The following is a 15,328-nucleotide window of genomic DNA, read 5'->3' as shown; positions in this document are numbered from 1 at the left end:
GGAGGGATCTGAAGTGGCTTAGGGTGTTATATAAGCCGTCGGCGGGCGGGGAGATGTTTTTTCTTCCTGTGTGTTAAGGCAGCAGCAGCAGCAGCAGCAGAGTGGCTCAGGTTGATTTAGAATCCGGATGAAGTGGCCGGGCGCCAGCCCACAGCTGACGAAAGCAGATTAGCCCGCTCGGTTTCCATGGAGACGAGCGCGCACGGCGGCGGGGCGGCGGGGCTGTCAGCGCGCGCAGCGCCGGCGGTGGCGCGACCGCGGGGGGTCTGCAGGAGGCAGGAGGAGGCGGGTGCCCGGACCCTTGCGGCAGACATGGACTTGCCTTGCGATTGTGCTGCCGGAACTCCGGCCGCCGAGCAGCCGTCGGGGAAGATTAACAAAACTGCTTTCAAATTATTCAAGAAGAGGAAATCGGGTAGCAATATGCCCAGCATATTTGGGGTCAAAAACAAAGGGGACGGGAAAGGCTCGGGTCCGCCGGGCATGGTGAGGAGCAGGACCCACGATGGACTAGCGGAGGTGGTGGTGCTGGAGAGCGGCAGAAAGGAGGAGCCACGCGGCGGGGGCGATGGTGGCGGTAGCGGTGGTGACCGTGGCGGGGGACGGCCGAACCCTGGTCCCCCCAGAGCTGCCGGGCCCGGCGTGGGCTTGCCAGCCAGCAGCTCAGTAGCTAAGTCACACAGCTTCTTCTCCCTTTTGAAAAAGAACGGGAGGTCCGAAAATGGCAAAGGGGACCCGGTGGACGCAGGCAAGGCTGGCGGCAAACAAAAGCGGGGGCTGAGAGGGCTCTTCAGCAGTGTGCGCTGGCACAGGAAGGACAAGCGCGGCAAGGAGGGGGAACGCGAGGCGCGCGCTGGGGGCCCGGGCGGCCTCGCCCTGCCGGGGTCTCTCACCGCCAGTCTGGAGTGCGTCAGGGAAGAAGAGCCCCGACCCGCTTGTGCGCCGGACAACCTCAGCAAGGACACAACGCCAGATCCAGCAGGTGAGCGCGGAGGGGGAGAGCCGGGGCTGGCCTCCGCCGATCGTGCCGAAGTGCCCCACTGCCGAGAGGCCGAGAGCCCCGGGGTCCCTAACGCCACTACCGCCCAGGGAGAGGACGCCGCGGGGCATCAGCGCGCCGAGGATCCCCGGGCACCCCCTGAGCTGGGCGTTGGGGAGGTCCAGACGGCCGAGGATGCTTCCAGGACAGGTGATGTTCTGATAAAGACTGTCCCCCTTGTCGACTCCGACTGTGGCAGCGGCCAGGCGTCTGCCATCCCTGACCCTTCCTCTGTTGATCCACCCTCAGACCCATCGGCCGATCGTATTTGTTTGATGTTTTCTGACGTGACTTCACTGAAAAGCTTTGACTCTCTTACAGGCTGTGGAGATATTATTGCAGACCAAGAGGAAGAGGCAGGTCCCAGCTGTGACAAGCATGCCCCCGGGCCAGGCAAGCCAGTTGCCTCTAAAAAGAATGCCAGCGTGGTGGCCTACCAAGGAGGAGGGGAGGAGATGGCAAGTCCTGATGATGTGGACGACACCTATCTCCAGGAATTCTGGGACATGCTCTCCCAGACTGAGGACCAAGGACAAGGACCCCAAGAGGGACCGGTTAAGGCAGCGGCCGCACTGGACGCCAAGGTGGTACCTGAGACCTCCAAGGACACCAGGTGTGCAGAAGTGGCCAAGGACGTGTCTTTGGTCAAGCGCAGGAGGCTCAACCAGATTCCCATTGAGTCCCATCCCAAGGAGGAGCCTAAGCACCTGCAGAAGGAGCAGCACGAAGGTGTCCCAAACAGTGATGAGGGCTACTGGGATTCCACCACTCCAGGCCCAGAGGACGACAGCACAAACACTGGGAAAAAGGCCGGCATCCCCAGGGATAGCTACAGCGGTGATGCGCTCTATGATCTCTACGCGGATCCTGACGGAAGCCCAGCAGTCTCTTCTGCCCACGAGGAGACGTCCTGTGTGTCCCGGTTAAAGCCTGTGTCTCCGGTCACCATCACCTGCCCACTGCGGACACCAGGCAGTTTGCTGAAGGACTCTAAAATCCCTATCAGCGTCAAGCACCTCGCGAATCTTCCATCCAGCCATCCTGTGGTGCATCCGCAACCAGCCAGGAGCGAGGTGCCCAGAACAAAAATCCCAGTGTCCAAAGTGCTGGTCCGCAGAGTCAGCACCCGAGGCTTGGCTGGGACCACCATCCGGGCAGCTGCGTGCCACGACAGTGCCAAAAAGTTGTGAGGTCCCCAAGGCCAAGGTGGATGGACCACATGTCAAGGAATACAACCTTCCCTGGAAACCACTAAAATACGTTTGCTTTCTCTAAAGAAAGGCTTTTAGGACTGTCCCTACTGCAGACCCTGACTGAGGAGGTCTTTATCTCCTCCTGGGGTGGCGGGGCCTGGTGGGGGTGGGGGCGGTTGGGCAGAAGACGCTAGAGAGGGGATGCCACACTGCACACAGGCTTCTCTTCCCAAGATAAGTCCCTGGGAATTATTTTCAAGCACTTTTTTCTTTTTTAAACCTTTCTAAAACTATTTTTTCCTCTTTTTTCTTTAATGTACTGAATATTTGGAAGTCACCTTTACTTGCCTTTGCATAAAACAGGGCTTAACCAAACCGAAGTAAGCATCACGCCATGATGTTTGGCCATGCCAGGGTCCCGAGGGCCTGGACTAACCACTGCAAGAACCAGAGGAGTCCTCCTTTTCCGTGACACTTCCTTCCTTCCTTCCCTCCTTCCTTTTTCCCTTCTTTTCCCTTCCAGGAAAAAAAAAAAAAGACCCTTTGCTGTAGCAGTGTGAGGAAAACACCTAGGAAGCTGAAAAAAACAGGTATTTACCTGATGGGCAAAGGGGCATCATTGATTGGCAGAAAATTTTCCTGTTTTCAGTTGCTAGGTATGCAAATAGGTAAATATCTACCACTGGGGCAAGAAAGGAGAATTTTGGTTTGGTTGGTTTAGGTAATTTGGGGACAAAAAAATCTCAGCAGAGCAGGTTTCTCCTTTTCTATTTTAATTTTTAAAACTTTCCACCCTATGCAGAAATCAAGATTGGGGAAAGATTTCATTAAATGCCAACAGACCCAGTATTTTAGTGTTTATAAATTATCACCTTTTCATGTGTAGATAATGCATATTTTATAGTTTATCCAGCTGTTAACATTTTATAATCTGTCCATAACCTCAAGTTTAAAATATGGTTTTATAGCTAGATATGGTAACTGTCCCCAAACCATTGCTATTCTGTTACGTGCTGTCACCTGGAGCAATTCTGTTTTTGTTTTAAATGGGTTCTCTGGCTCTCAATGCAGGAAAACAAACAGATGAAACAAACACACGAACAAACCTGCAACAACTATTGTGTTGGTGTTCCAGAGCAATGGTTTTGTCTTTTCCTGGGTAAGAGTGTATGTGTTTCTTACCCCAAGCCTTGGTTTTTCAGAGATTTTACCTTTGTTATAAAAAACTTTGGATTCAACCATCCATCAACATGGGGACTTCAAAATGAGTAATACATAACAAATAACAATAGAAAAATATAGTTTTTAATGTCATTTGATGTCTGCTTTATGACTTATGATTGAAATAGGTGTGTTCAGAATATAACACTGGCAAGTTTATGTGTCATAAATACTTTATGCCAAGATTTTTTGAAAAGTGGCTTACTTTGTGTACATTTTCTATTATTTGAGAGGAAATATTTATTTCAGAAAGTGTTCCTATATGCCTAGGTAGTTTGGATGATAAACTAAAGCAGTTCCTAGAATGCTATTAGGGTCTAATAATTCTATAATATTGTCTGAAACACACTTCGGTGCATTTCATCAAAAGACCAGTTCCACTAGGAGGTAGTTCATGGTATCAGGAAGAAATGACATCACCACTTCTATAGAACTCATTTTCCAGAGAGATTGCCTAAGTAATGAACTAATATTACCTGTTTTTTAAGTTTGTTTTCTATTTTATGAAGGAAAGAATAAGGCAAGTTAAATATATGAGAAACTATTTGAATAATATGAAGGAAGTAACAAAATAAACAGATATCAAAGGAAAACAAATCTGAGGCCATAACACAAAGCAGGTTGTTCCTCATTTTAAATCTGCAACAGTTCAATTAGAAAAGGTGGTAGAGTTTTGCTGAATTTCTTTATTCGTCTGATTACCAGCTTATTGTCAGGTCCTTAATATTATTTCGAAGTAATGTTTTAATGTTTAAATTTCTTGTGTCTATAAATGGGATCCTGTATTCAGACATAGCCTTAAGAACTCTGAGTATGCTGCTAGGAATTCATAAAGCAACTTACACTAACAGCGGCCCATGCACTCAGCCGTGCACAACTAGCAGACAAAGGCATCTACTGTAAACTGGAAGTCTTTGAAATTACTTCTGTCTTGAGAAAGGGTCGGATATTTGTTTAAATTTGATTTAACATGAATAGTACTATTTAGACTCAAAAGTAAGTTCATTTTCCCCTAGTGAGTGAAAAGAACATAAAGTGTATTCCTAGTTATAAAATGAAGCACCTTTATTTTCTTCTTGTGCATTCTCTCGCAAGAGTTATATTTTCCTCAGTATGAATCTATGGCAAAGTTATGATTGCTCATTTGTTCAGTTGTACAGGAAAGTTAAGAGTACCTAAAGTACTGATGAGAATATTGTAATAGTAAAGGCATTCTATTTATTATGTAAGCACTGGAACAAACTATATTTGCTTTCACAGATTTGGGACTTATTTCTGCATTTATACAGCTATTCCGTGTCTTCTTTATATAAGTAAAGGAAGATGCCAGCAAAGTTTACTTTAATTTCCCTTTGCTTGTTTGTTAACTATTTATACAAGATTTAAAATAGTTTCTTTTCTTCCTCTTCTTTTCATACATTTTCCAGGTTTTTTATTATATATCTTTAAGAATTCTACGTACACCAGTCAAATAAAGGATTCAGGCAGTGAGTTAAATGCCTTCCATCACTTGATGGGAAATTAGGACCAATGCAGGAAGAGGGGTCTTAACCTTTTCCAGACACAGACAAGGGATCACAGCTGGTTTTCTGGGTCAAGGGATACTTTCTCTCATTCGTATTCATGGAGAGTATTTTTTAGAATTTTAATAAATTTCCATTCCAATTATTATTAATGCATTGTCTAATCTAGCCATGTTTCCTGATTTTTTTTAAAGGAAAGGGTTGGATGTGGGCTGATGACACCTTTCCTGTGTGTGAGTCTGAGATACTTAGTTGGTTAAGTCCCTTTAGTCAAAGAGCTGACCAAATTAGAAAAGAAAAATCAAATCAATTGTTGGCCCTAAATTTATCAGTTTAATAGCTCTGCACAGACAGCCTGATGTTAATATCTACATTACACAGACAGTGTTACTTGAACCATTCTGCTTGATACTAATGATGGTTGATGCTTTTATTCTCCCATCAGCACCAATAGGGGGAAATTTTACTACAGCATTTTGAATAATCACAAGAGGAAATAGATCTTTATTATTTCATCTAATAACAACAATGGAATGTAGGACATTAAGGATTTCTTTTAGATATATTTCCCCCAAATTATCTGCCTACTTAAATGCAAAGTGTTTAACAACTATGAAGGTGATGCCTTACTGAATTTAAAGGGTTTAGTCATTAATTTTGGAAGTATTGCAAATAATTTTTCAAGTATTTACATTTAAACAAAAAATCAAGTAAGCCCTTTCCTTACACATTTATCAAGGTAAAAGGCTATATTGGATATCAAGAGTTCTCAGAATTTTCTAAGAGTTTTCATTATTGATAGCTTAGATTAATTTTCAGAGACTTTTTACCTTTAACTTTGCAGGGAGGGGTTGAGTGATGGGGCTTTCTGTCCTATCCCTCTGTTTCCATCGTGTTTGCCTCGTGCCCTCACATAACAGTAATGGGACCCTTCTCACGAGTTAACTCTTTTGACATTTGCATAGTGGAACTCATTTCCTGAGCTTAGTCATTCTAGATTTCTCTCCTGAATGATGATTATCTGGACTTGGCCCTCTGTGCTTGGCTGCTACTGAGACATGTTCTAGGATATTCACGTATACTTTGCTCCCCTTATCATTGTTAAGAAATTAATTTAGAAATTTTATACTCTTAAAAATAAGGGAAGAAAAGGGTCACAGTCGCCTCCTATCATCACTGAGGCTGGCCAGTTAAAAGTTCCTGGATGGAATGAGAGAAGACATGCAGATGCCCCTCAGACTAACCCTGTTTCCCTTACCCTCTCCAGGCAGATCAAGGCATTGGCAACACAGTTCTTAGGAATGCTCAACTCACTACATGAAAAAGTTTATAAAACAGTTTGAAATCAAAGGGCTAGCATGGCAGACCGGTCTCTAATTATAGCCTGTGTGGGCAATGCAAGAAGTAAGCATTTCCTTCATTTAAGAAAAAGCTACTGTAACATTGTCAGGTGATGTGCAAGTGCGGTCCCTCCTCAGGGCAGTCACTGGTTCTGCCACCCCTTCCCACTCTGAAGATTTTCTGATGGCTGCCAGGGTGCTTCTCAAAGCCTTTTCACTGTGATGATGGTTTAAAGGAGACAGTTTGTTGCAACTATAACCACGTGTATGGAATATTACCTCATTGCAGATAATGTGTTTAAGGAGTGATTTAGAATGATAGTTTTATGATTACAGAAACTAGTTCCTTCTTAAGCTGAAAGAGAAAGACTAAAATAATCACAAAGCCTCCAGAACCGAAATTGGGCACACTTTATGTTGGTTATTTACTTTAATTCAGTGCAACACATATTCACAGGGCATATACTATAAAATACTGTAGCTAATACTTCATAACTGTAATTGGACTTAATATCCATTAAAAACACCTTTATTTTATTTTACCTAGCTTTTAAAAAAAATGTTGCTTATAGTTTATGGGGCAGAACAGAATGGGTTGGCTTGGACAAATTCCTCTAAAAATAAGAATAGTAGCTATAACAATGACTAAGAGCTGTGGAGCACTCACTAAGTGCCAGTGACTGCTAGGAGCTTTACAATTCGTTTTTTAGGCCTCTTCAGGGGCATATAGGTTAGGTAATATTATCTCCCTACTATGATATCTTTAATTCATCCTTTTTGTTTGTTTCTACCCCATTCTATCTCCCCTCCCCCAATTTCTTCTAGTCTCTGGAACAGGGATATAAATTGTTGAGCAACTTATGATAATACAAGAGCTAATAACCGCTTAATGTGATTACCAACTCATTTTCCATAGGAATAAAGCTAGCCCTATGTCATGAAGCTGGAAATTGTTTTTGTGTCTCAGACGATGGTGCTCATGCTACTGACAGGGAAACCTGCCCCTGTTGTACAGTTAGTAGGCAGACAATCTGCCTTCCTTGAGGTATCCTCTCCTTCTGGGGAGTACCATCAAAAGTATGGACAGAAATCTCTTCTGTTGTCATGGTGACACTTCTTCCCTAACAGGATGTCAGCCATTTCAAGCATGTTTCACTTGTTTTGAGTGTTCTTTGTTGTGTGTTTAGATAATAGCTAGTTAAAGAATTCCTTGATACAATTATAAACTTCAGAGATAAGCTCCTGGCTCTTTCTAAAGCAGTGCATCCTACCTTCTGTCTATGGGCATTGAATCCTAGCCTATATTTTTTGATTCATTGATTCATTCACCTAATATATATTGAATATTTATTGTCTGTCACTGTGAATTTGAGCATTTTATATTAAATTAAAATGACTAGCACATACTGTGTGTTCACCCTGTGCTGGGATGGTGCTCTGTGCTTTTCTTCCCGTTGTGATCACCACTGCTCACAAGAAACAGGCTGCTGAGTATTGGCTCCATTCTACCGGTGAAGAAAATCATGCTCACCAAGGTGAGATATCTTGTTCATGTCACCCATTTAATAAGTAGTGGACAAAATGTGAACCGGAAGTCTAACTCTATAGCTCATGCTTTAATTATTTCTTTTTTAGCCATATGATTCAATTTTTGTATAATTTATTTTAAGTAAGAAACTGAGCAGAGTTCTGAACTGCAAGAGTCAAGCCAGATATTTACCATGTTGATACCATTAAAATGATGACTAAATGATGAGTTTAGCTAAAAGTGAACTTGTTAAAAAAATTACTTGATGGCTTTATATGTGCAAGTCTAAAAGAGAGATCTCAGAGTCTCTAGCAGGTTTATTTGCACCTGGGCCAGTCCCCACTTTGGATCATATTCACCAATTAGTGTTACATACTAGCAGATCTATTGATACATACAGATTTCATAACCTGATGACTGCTTTGTCAATAATAAAACCCAAAGCAATTTCAGTAGTGAATCCAGCAGGTTGCATCCTGAGTTTCTTTCCACTGTGATTCTCTTCGGATGCTACTCTCAGTATTTAGGAAAAATTTGTTTGAAATTGCATTGCAGTGACAGTTAATGAGGTTGTTTTCCTAATATATGGGCTACCTACACTTGATTAAAAATATCAGACCTTATTTTAATTAGAAGCAGTAGACGATTTCAATAACAGGTGGTCATTCTATTGACTTGTAAATTGGGGCAATTTTGGAAATTTTCAATAATTGGGTAGACTTTCTGTTTTATGGGAGAAGATGACATTAACAAAAATAGAACTTAGATTACTGGTTATTGGAGACATATTAAACTTTCTTAGATACATACCCGGGTCATTTAATAAACTAAGAAATTGTAAATATATCTGGTCAAATTGCAAAGGGGCACAGTAGATACACAGTAAATACTTGTTAACATGTCATGAAATGGCCCTAGGTAGCCTAAAGGAATTAATGAGTCTCCTCAAATACCTACATTATAACCATTTATCCCCCATTACACAGTTATTTCTAAATAAGGAGGAGAAACTTTAACAAATATATAACATATTTATTGCTCCCAGGGTAAATTTAACTAAACATGAGTGATTTGATTGATAGTGGTAGTTTTATAAAGAATATCAGGGGAAATGGTTTTAATGTCATGGGCAAAGTAAATTCCTGTCATTTTTACTTGACCCCAGGTATCTACCAGGCTCATTGTTAACTTCAGGTTTTGTCCAAGTTGTTTATATGAAATATATCAGTGTAATATGGGGAATTGCAGGTTATTTGAAAATATTGACAAAGAAAACCCAAATGAGAAACTCCATTTTTATAATTAGTTTTCCCAAAAGTCAGGCATGTCTTTCAGGACAAGCTTTTGGCTATATTATTTTTGTGCACAGGAGGAAAAATTGTTAGTAGGACTATAGATATTATTTTTCTAATAGAATGTTAAATTCCCCCAAAACATCAAAAATTGTCTCCTAGAACTATTCTATGTTTTTAAAACTTGTTTTAAAAAAGATTCTAAATAGCAATAGGGTCTTTTCTCCTTTCTCCAGTCCAATGATTTAATGGGATAGATGAACCAATGTTTATATTTTTAAACCTGTAAATATTTTATTTTGAGTATTTTGTATATTTGTTGATATAATTCCATTTTGTGCATATGTATCATTGTGCATGTTTCTGGTTTTGATAGTCACTCTTTTAATGAATGTAAGAAGCTTGGACTAATAGCACTTTTCTTGTCTCATTCAAACATCTTAAAATGAAAATACAACAGTGCCATTTTAACCATTGTGTTTAATTCAGGCAATAAATTTTGTTGCTTCTTTACATTTAAAGTGAATTCTATTGGTTGTTATTTTTCCAGAATGAATTTTATTTACAGCCTTTTCAATTTTTAGAATTTATACCAATGATGGTGGTGACAACAATGTGATGTGTGTGTGGGTGGGTGTGTGATTGGTGGAAAGACTGATGGGAGGCCCATATTTCTTTCCACACTTTGTAAACAGGTGAAAAATTATTGTTTGGTTTGGGCAGTTACCTTTTGAAAAGTTTATTCATTATTCTGATTCTCATCTGAGTTCTGAGCCTTTACTCAGAAAAATCTCCATTTCTGATTATCTTCCATGAGGCAGCCTGCTCTTCCTGTGACTGTTAGGAAGCAGCTTAACAGTTAGAGTCTTTCTAAAGGTTGTTTTCTGTTTTTTATTTGGTTTTGTTTTGGAGGGTATACTTTTATTTCATATGTATAATACTTCAAAATCTATAGTATTTTGAAACTCAGTGTGAAGAATAATGAGGTTGTGCCATTGTATGTTTGAAAAATCAGAATTGAAGACCACATAAATTCTTTTGAGGCATACCTCCCTTAAAACAGGCGTGTTCACACTGCAGTTACTTACATGGCTCTTAAATACTAAGAACATTCACATTTATCTGTAGAACATGACCAGGATAAAGTCCAAAGGGAGATCTGATTAGTACAGTAAATAATTACAGTAAATGCACATCAGTAGAACCATAAGGAGATAGGAAATCCACAAAACCTCTCCTGCCTTTCTGCTACCCCTTCCCCCTTCCCCCAGCCCCTTTGTCTTCCCTCTTTTCCTAGAACTAACATGGGAGACACCTCAAAATGGTTGCACCCAATTTCCCTTTAATGAAGCAATGAGGAAACTGAAGCTCAGATATGCTAGGAGACTTACCCTAAAGTCTTTGAAGTAGTAAGGTGTGGGGAAAAGAGACAAAGTTTGAGGGCCAAACAAAATCTGAGTTTGAATTCTAGTTCAGACACTTATAACTCTGTGAATCCAGGCAATTTCCAAGTTCTATGGCCACAGTTCCCCTGCCCTATAAAATGAGGATGAGATTTAATTCATAGGGTAGTTGTGCCATTATTAACTTTCAGTGTGTTTTTTGTATGTTCATTTTGCTGTTTTTGTTTTAAAAAAAGGCACTTGTACAAAATAGACAGGGGGAGGTTAAGAATAGTATAGGAAATGGAGAAGCCAAAGAACTTACATGAATGACCCATGGACATAAACTAAGGTGGGGGACGGCTGCTGGGAGAGGGGGTGCAGGGTAGAGGGGAGTAAAGGGGAGAAAAATGGGACAACTGTAATAGCATAATAAATGCAATATATATTTTTAAAAAGACACATAAAAATTAAAACTTCATGGGTTGGAGTTGAAATATTCTTGAACAAAGAACTTGATGTAGGGTAGAGATAAATATGGGTTTCTTAGATTAGAGGCAGTTGTAGAGTGATGAAGTGTGCTTAGGTAAATACAAGGAAACAAATGAGAGTACAGGAAGTCTTAAGTGCGTTATTCGGAGACTGGTCATTCTGAAATTAAAAGCCTTTATACAATTAGGAGAGCTTAGGGGGAAAAGCCTAGCCTTAGTGGAGGAAGTCAACGATAGTAGCTGAGTTGGTTGGGTAGTTCTTTGGCAGCTAACAGAGCAATGGTGACCAGATACAGTGGTGGTCAAATAAGAATGGAGCTTATACTCCCCCAGACTCCAAACAACGGGCTACAAGACATAGTGCAACCATAACTGAAGGCAGATAGGTGGGCAGTTTAGAACAGTGGAGAGGAATCATTGGTGCATGTAACTTGAAAAAAAGATGTAACTGTGCCCTGGCCAGGTGGCGCAGTTCATTGGAGTGTCATTTTGTGCACCAAAAGGTTGCAGGTTTGATCCCTGGTGCAGGTCATCTTTGGGTTCCATGATCCAGTAATGGGCTTGCGAGTTGGATCACTAGTCAGGGCGAAACTATATGAGTTTGAGAGATAGAAAACAATGTAAGTAAGAGGGCAATTTCTTCTGCCATTGCAAGCAAGGAATGAGAAAGGCCTATGCTCTGAGTTGGCCCTGAGTGGGATGGGGATTCTGGAACTTAATGAGAGTACTGTTTTCATATGAGTGGGCACCCAAACTCAAAGCAATCTCATCCAGCGCTCAGTCAGAGAAACTCCCTCCACTCTGACACTAAGGAGTTGTTGGCCACCTCGGACACATGGATGGATGTCAGTCTTCAACGTGAGACTTGACAGGGGAGACTTTACAGTTTTTACCTTTTATGGTGTTTTTGCTCTGTGGACAACTTCAAGCTAAAGGTTTAGAATCCTGAGGAAGCAACTGTGATCCAAAGGGGAGTGAAAACATGTGTCTCTGATGGAAGAGTTTAACATCATAAATCTGAACTGAGGGTACAAAGCAATGGAAAACTGTCCTTGAATTTTTCCCATCCAACTATGCTAGACTCCTGCCCCTCTAGGACATGCTAGATGCTTAAGAACCAGCAGGTGTGTTGGGTGACAAATGATGAGTGGGGAAAGAGATATTCCCAAGAAGGAACAGAAGCATCAGCAAAGACCAGGATCCAAGGCTGCAGACACACCCTTTCTCCTTGTTATTCCCAGGTGGAAGCAGCAAAGTTTGTGTTTCATCTAAGATCAGCTCTTATATGTTTTTCTGGCTTCTAGGTCTATGGTTTGAGAGGCTGATTTCCTTCTCAGCTCCTAAGATTTTTATAGTCCCTGAACCCTGGGCAAAAGTGACATTTTTAGAAGTAATTGAGAGTCCTTGATGGTTGCCGTCAGTGGTGTTCAGCGGACACAGGCACTTTTATAGGACTCTGGTTCTCTTGGGCAGCCCAAGGACAATTGTTGCCAGGTGCTCAAGTGCTCCCAGATCCGATGTCATATTCTTGTTGGTCTTTCCATGTGGTAAAAATTATATGTGACAGTAAATAGATACATGTCACTTTGTTTAACTCAACAAATATTGAGTACTTAATATATCAGGCTCTCTTTCTAAGCATGGCGGATATGAGTGAGTGAGATATACCACTGGCCCCTTTAAGGCCACTGAAACTTCCCAGTAAACCCTCTGTGTACAAATCTCTGTCTTGGTGTCATTTCTTAAGAAACCCCAACCTCAGGTACAATTCTTTCCATTTTTCAATGAAAAAGTGAGGCATAGGAGTCTTAACGTGGTTTTGGCAATACATAAGATTAGATAGCATTGAAAAAAAACTTAAAAAAAATATAGATCACTTAAAAGTGCCAGACAAACTAATTTTTATTTCTGTAAATGTGTTACTGAGCCATGAAGAAAGAAGGTCAGAAGTCCCTGGATTTAACTGTTGATGTCTGGAGGCCTAGAACTTTGGGTTCCATGATCCAGTAATGGGCTGGGGACCATGCTGGAGATAGTGAGACCCACAATCAGACCAGAAGGATTGTTTTGCAGACCTTTAGAAAAATAAAGCAGTTACAATATCAGTAACGATAAAGATTTGAGCAACACATCTAGACCCATATATTACCCTGGACCAAACAATTAGAGAATACATGTTCTTTTCAAGTACAATTAAAACATTTATGAAAATTGACTGCATGCAAAGCCATGAAGTAAGTCTTAACACATTTGAAAAAGATCAGTTCATGCAGAATATGTTCTCTTACTACTGTTATAGGACAAAATGCAACCAAGTAAATTTAAAGATCTAATTGGTTTTCTTAAACAATTCATGAATCCAGCATCATCCCAGCTAATATAAAGGAACTCTGAGGAGCCATATGAAATGAAGGGCTTCTTTATAGGTGGAAACTGGGAGATACAAAAAAGTTAAAAAGTAGATTATTTCAGGCAAGGACACTTTTTCTGAAGCAGTGATTTTCGACTGGTGTGCCAGAAGATTTTTAAAACATGCAGTGCCTGACTATTTAGTCAGAGGCACTGACCTCTTTTCCCTTAGACTACCAAACAAAAAATGACAACAGACAACACAATAATAGCCATCCATCCGTATGAATCAAAATTATACCTATTTTTTGTCAGATCAACAAAAATATATTTTTGGTGTGCCATAGAATTTTAGTTATTACTTTATATGTTCCATGAGATGAAAAAAGGTTGAAAATTGTTGCCTTAAGGAAAATTAGGGATCTTAGCAGGCAGATTACTTGACTAGTGCTTGCCAGGGGCCCCAGAACGGCAGTTAGTTTAGGTATCAAGTCTTGGTGGGGCCATTTTGGGTCTGTTTCTTTTTAACACTATAATACAATGATGCTAGAACTTAGTAGTAAAAAGATAACTAAAACCACTCCATACATTTGGAAAAAAATGTTAAAGCACCCTTTAATAACTTGTGGACCAAACAATAAATGAGTATTGACATCAGAAAACAATTAAAAGTGCATAATTACGAAAACACTGTGTATTAAAATATAAAATATAGCTAAAGGCCACTTCAAAGGGATTTTACAGGCTAAAACACTTAGATTAAGAAAGACATAAGAATGAGGAGTAATGAGTTAAGAATTCATCTTAGTCAAATTAAAAAATTAGAAAATGAATAACAAAATAGGCCCAAAGAAAGTGTGAGAAATAATATGATTAGAGCAGAAAGTAATGAGGTACAAAACAAAGATACTCTACAGTAAATCAACAAAGCCAAAAATTGATTCTCTAGAAAAAATCTAATAGTATTTATTAAGAAAAAATAGAGAATATAAAAGTTAGGTTTAGAATGACAAGATGGGTATAACTACAGTTGCAGCAGAGATAAAATGATAAAGAATGCTATAAATAAAGTTTTGCCAGTATATTTTAAAATTTAGACAAAATATATGAATTCCAAAGACTCTTTGAATTTCCAAAAGTGAGTTGAAAAACCATATGTAACCTGAAGAGTCCTAAAACTATTAAAGACATGAATTGGTAGATAAAACACTCCCTTCTATTCCAAAAAAAAAAAAAGTAAAACCAGATTGCAGAACCAAAGTTCTGCCAAGCATCTCATGATCAGGTAAGTCCAATCTAACATGATCTTTTTAAGAGAAAGAGGAACCATTTCTCAGTGCACATGGCTGAGGAAAATTACAGACACATCTTCATCATGGAATTTAATACTTCCATACAAGCTATTGGAAAACGGAATCTAAAAGTCTGTAAAACCAATATTCATCATATCAAGTTGGGTTTATTCCAGGAATGAAAATATGGTTTAACAAAAAAAATCTTAATATAATCCTCCATATTAACAAATTAAAGGGGAAGCATATCATACCTCAAAGCTGTGGAGTCACATGCCTGAAGGCAGTTTTAAGGGTTCTTAATAATTCTAGAATTTGGGCACCTAATTTCTGTCATGTTCATGAAGCATTCAAGTTCTTTAGGACAATGAGTTTCTTTAACTAGGGCTTTAAACTTTAAACATTTTGTTTAGTGACAATATTTTAAGAAATTGTCCATATTTCATCCTGTTTAAGATGTTACAGATACTGGCAATTATAAGTGTAAAAAAACACTGATTGAAGTATGCACTCAAATTTAGAGACATAAAATTGTGAAAATGTTTATTGGAATGGATAAAAATTTGATGTATTCAGTATTTGTTTTAAGTTTTACTAATATTCTTATTAAAATAAGAATACTCTTATTTAATATTCTTAATAATACTCTTAATACTCTTAATAATATTCTTATTAAAA

General features: G+C 39.9%; 1 protein-coding gene across 2 annotated transcripts; it reads left to right on the top strand.

The window, feature by feature from the left end:
- The first annotated feature begins 245 nt into the window (after positions 1-245).
- AMER2 (APC membrane recruitment protein 2) lies at positions 246-2,352 on the top strand. 2 transcript variants are annotated; one of them, XM_053920640.2, is made up of 2 exons: positions 246-982; positions 1,361-2,352. In XM_053920640.2, the coding sequence occupies exons 1-2, from the start codon at positions 313-315 to the stop codon at positions 2,227-2,229; spliced, it is 1,539 nt and encodes a 512-aa protein (XP_053776615.1). In that variant the 5' UTR covers positions 246-312; the 3' UTR covers positions 2,230-2,352. The 2 variants fall into 2 exon arrangements, with proteins under 2 accessions (XP_053776615.1, XP_045046654.1); XM_045190719.3 differs by having other exon boundaries at positions 246-1,189.
- Positions 2,353-15,328: the final 12,976 nt, after the last annotated feature.

This window comes from Desmodus rotundus, chromosome 3, assembly GCF_022682495.2.
Source record: "Desmodus rotundus isolate HL8 chromosome 3, HLdesRot8A.1, whole genome shotgun sequence".
Taxonomy (NCBI): Eukaryota; Metazoa; Chordata; class Mammalia; order Chiroptera; family Phyllostomidae; genus Desmodus; species Desmodus rotundus.
This window is presented reverse-complemented; position numbering and strand designations above follow the sequence as displayed.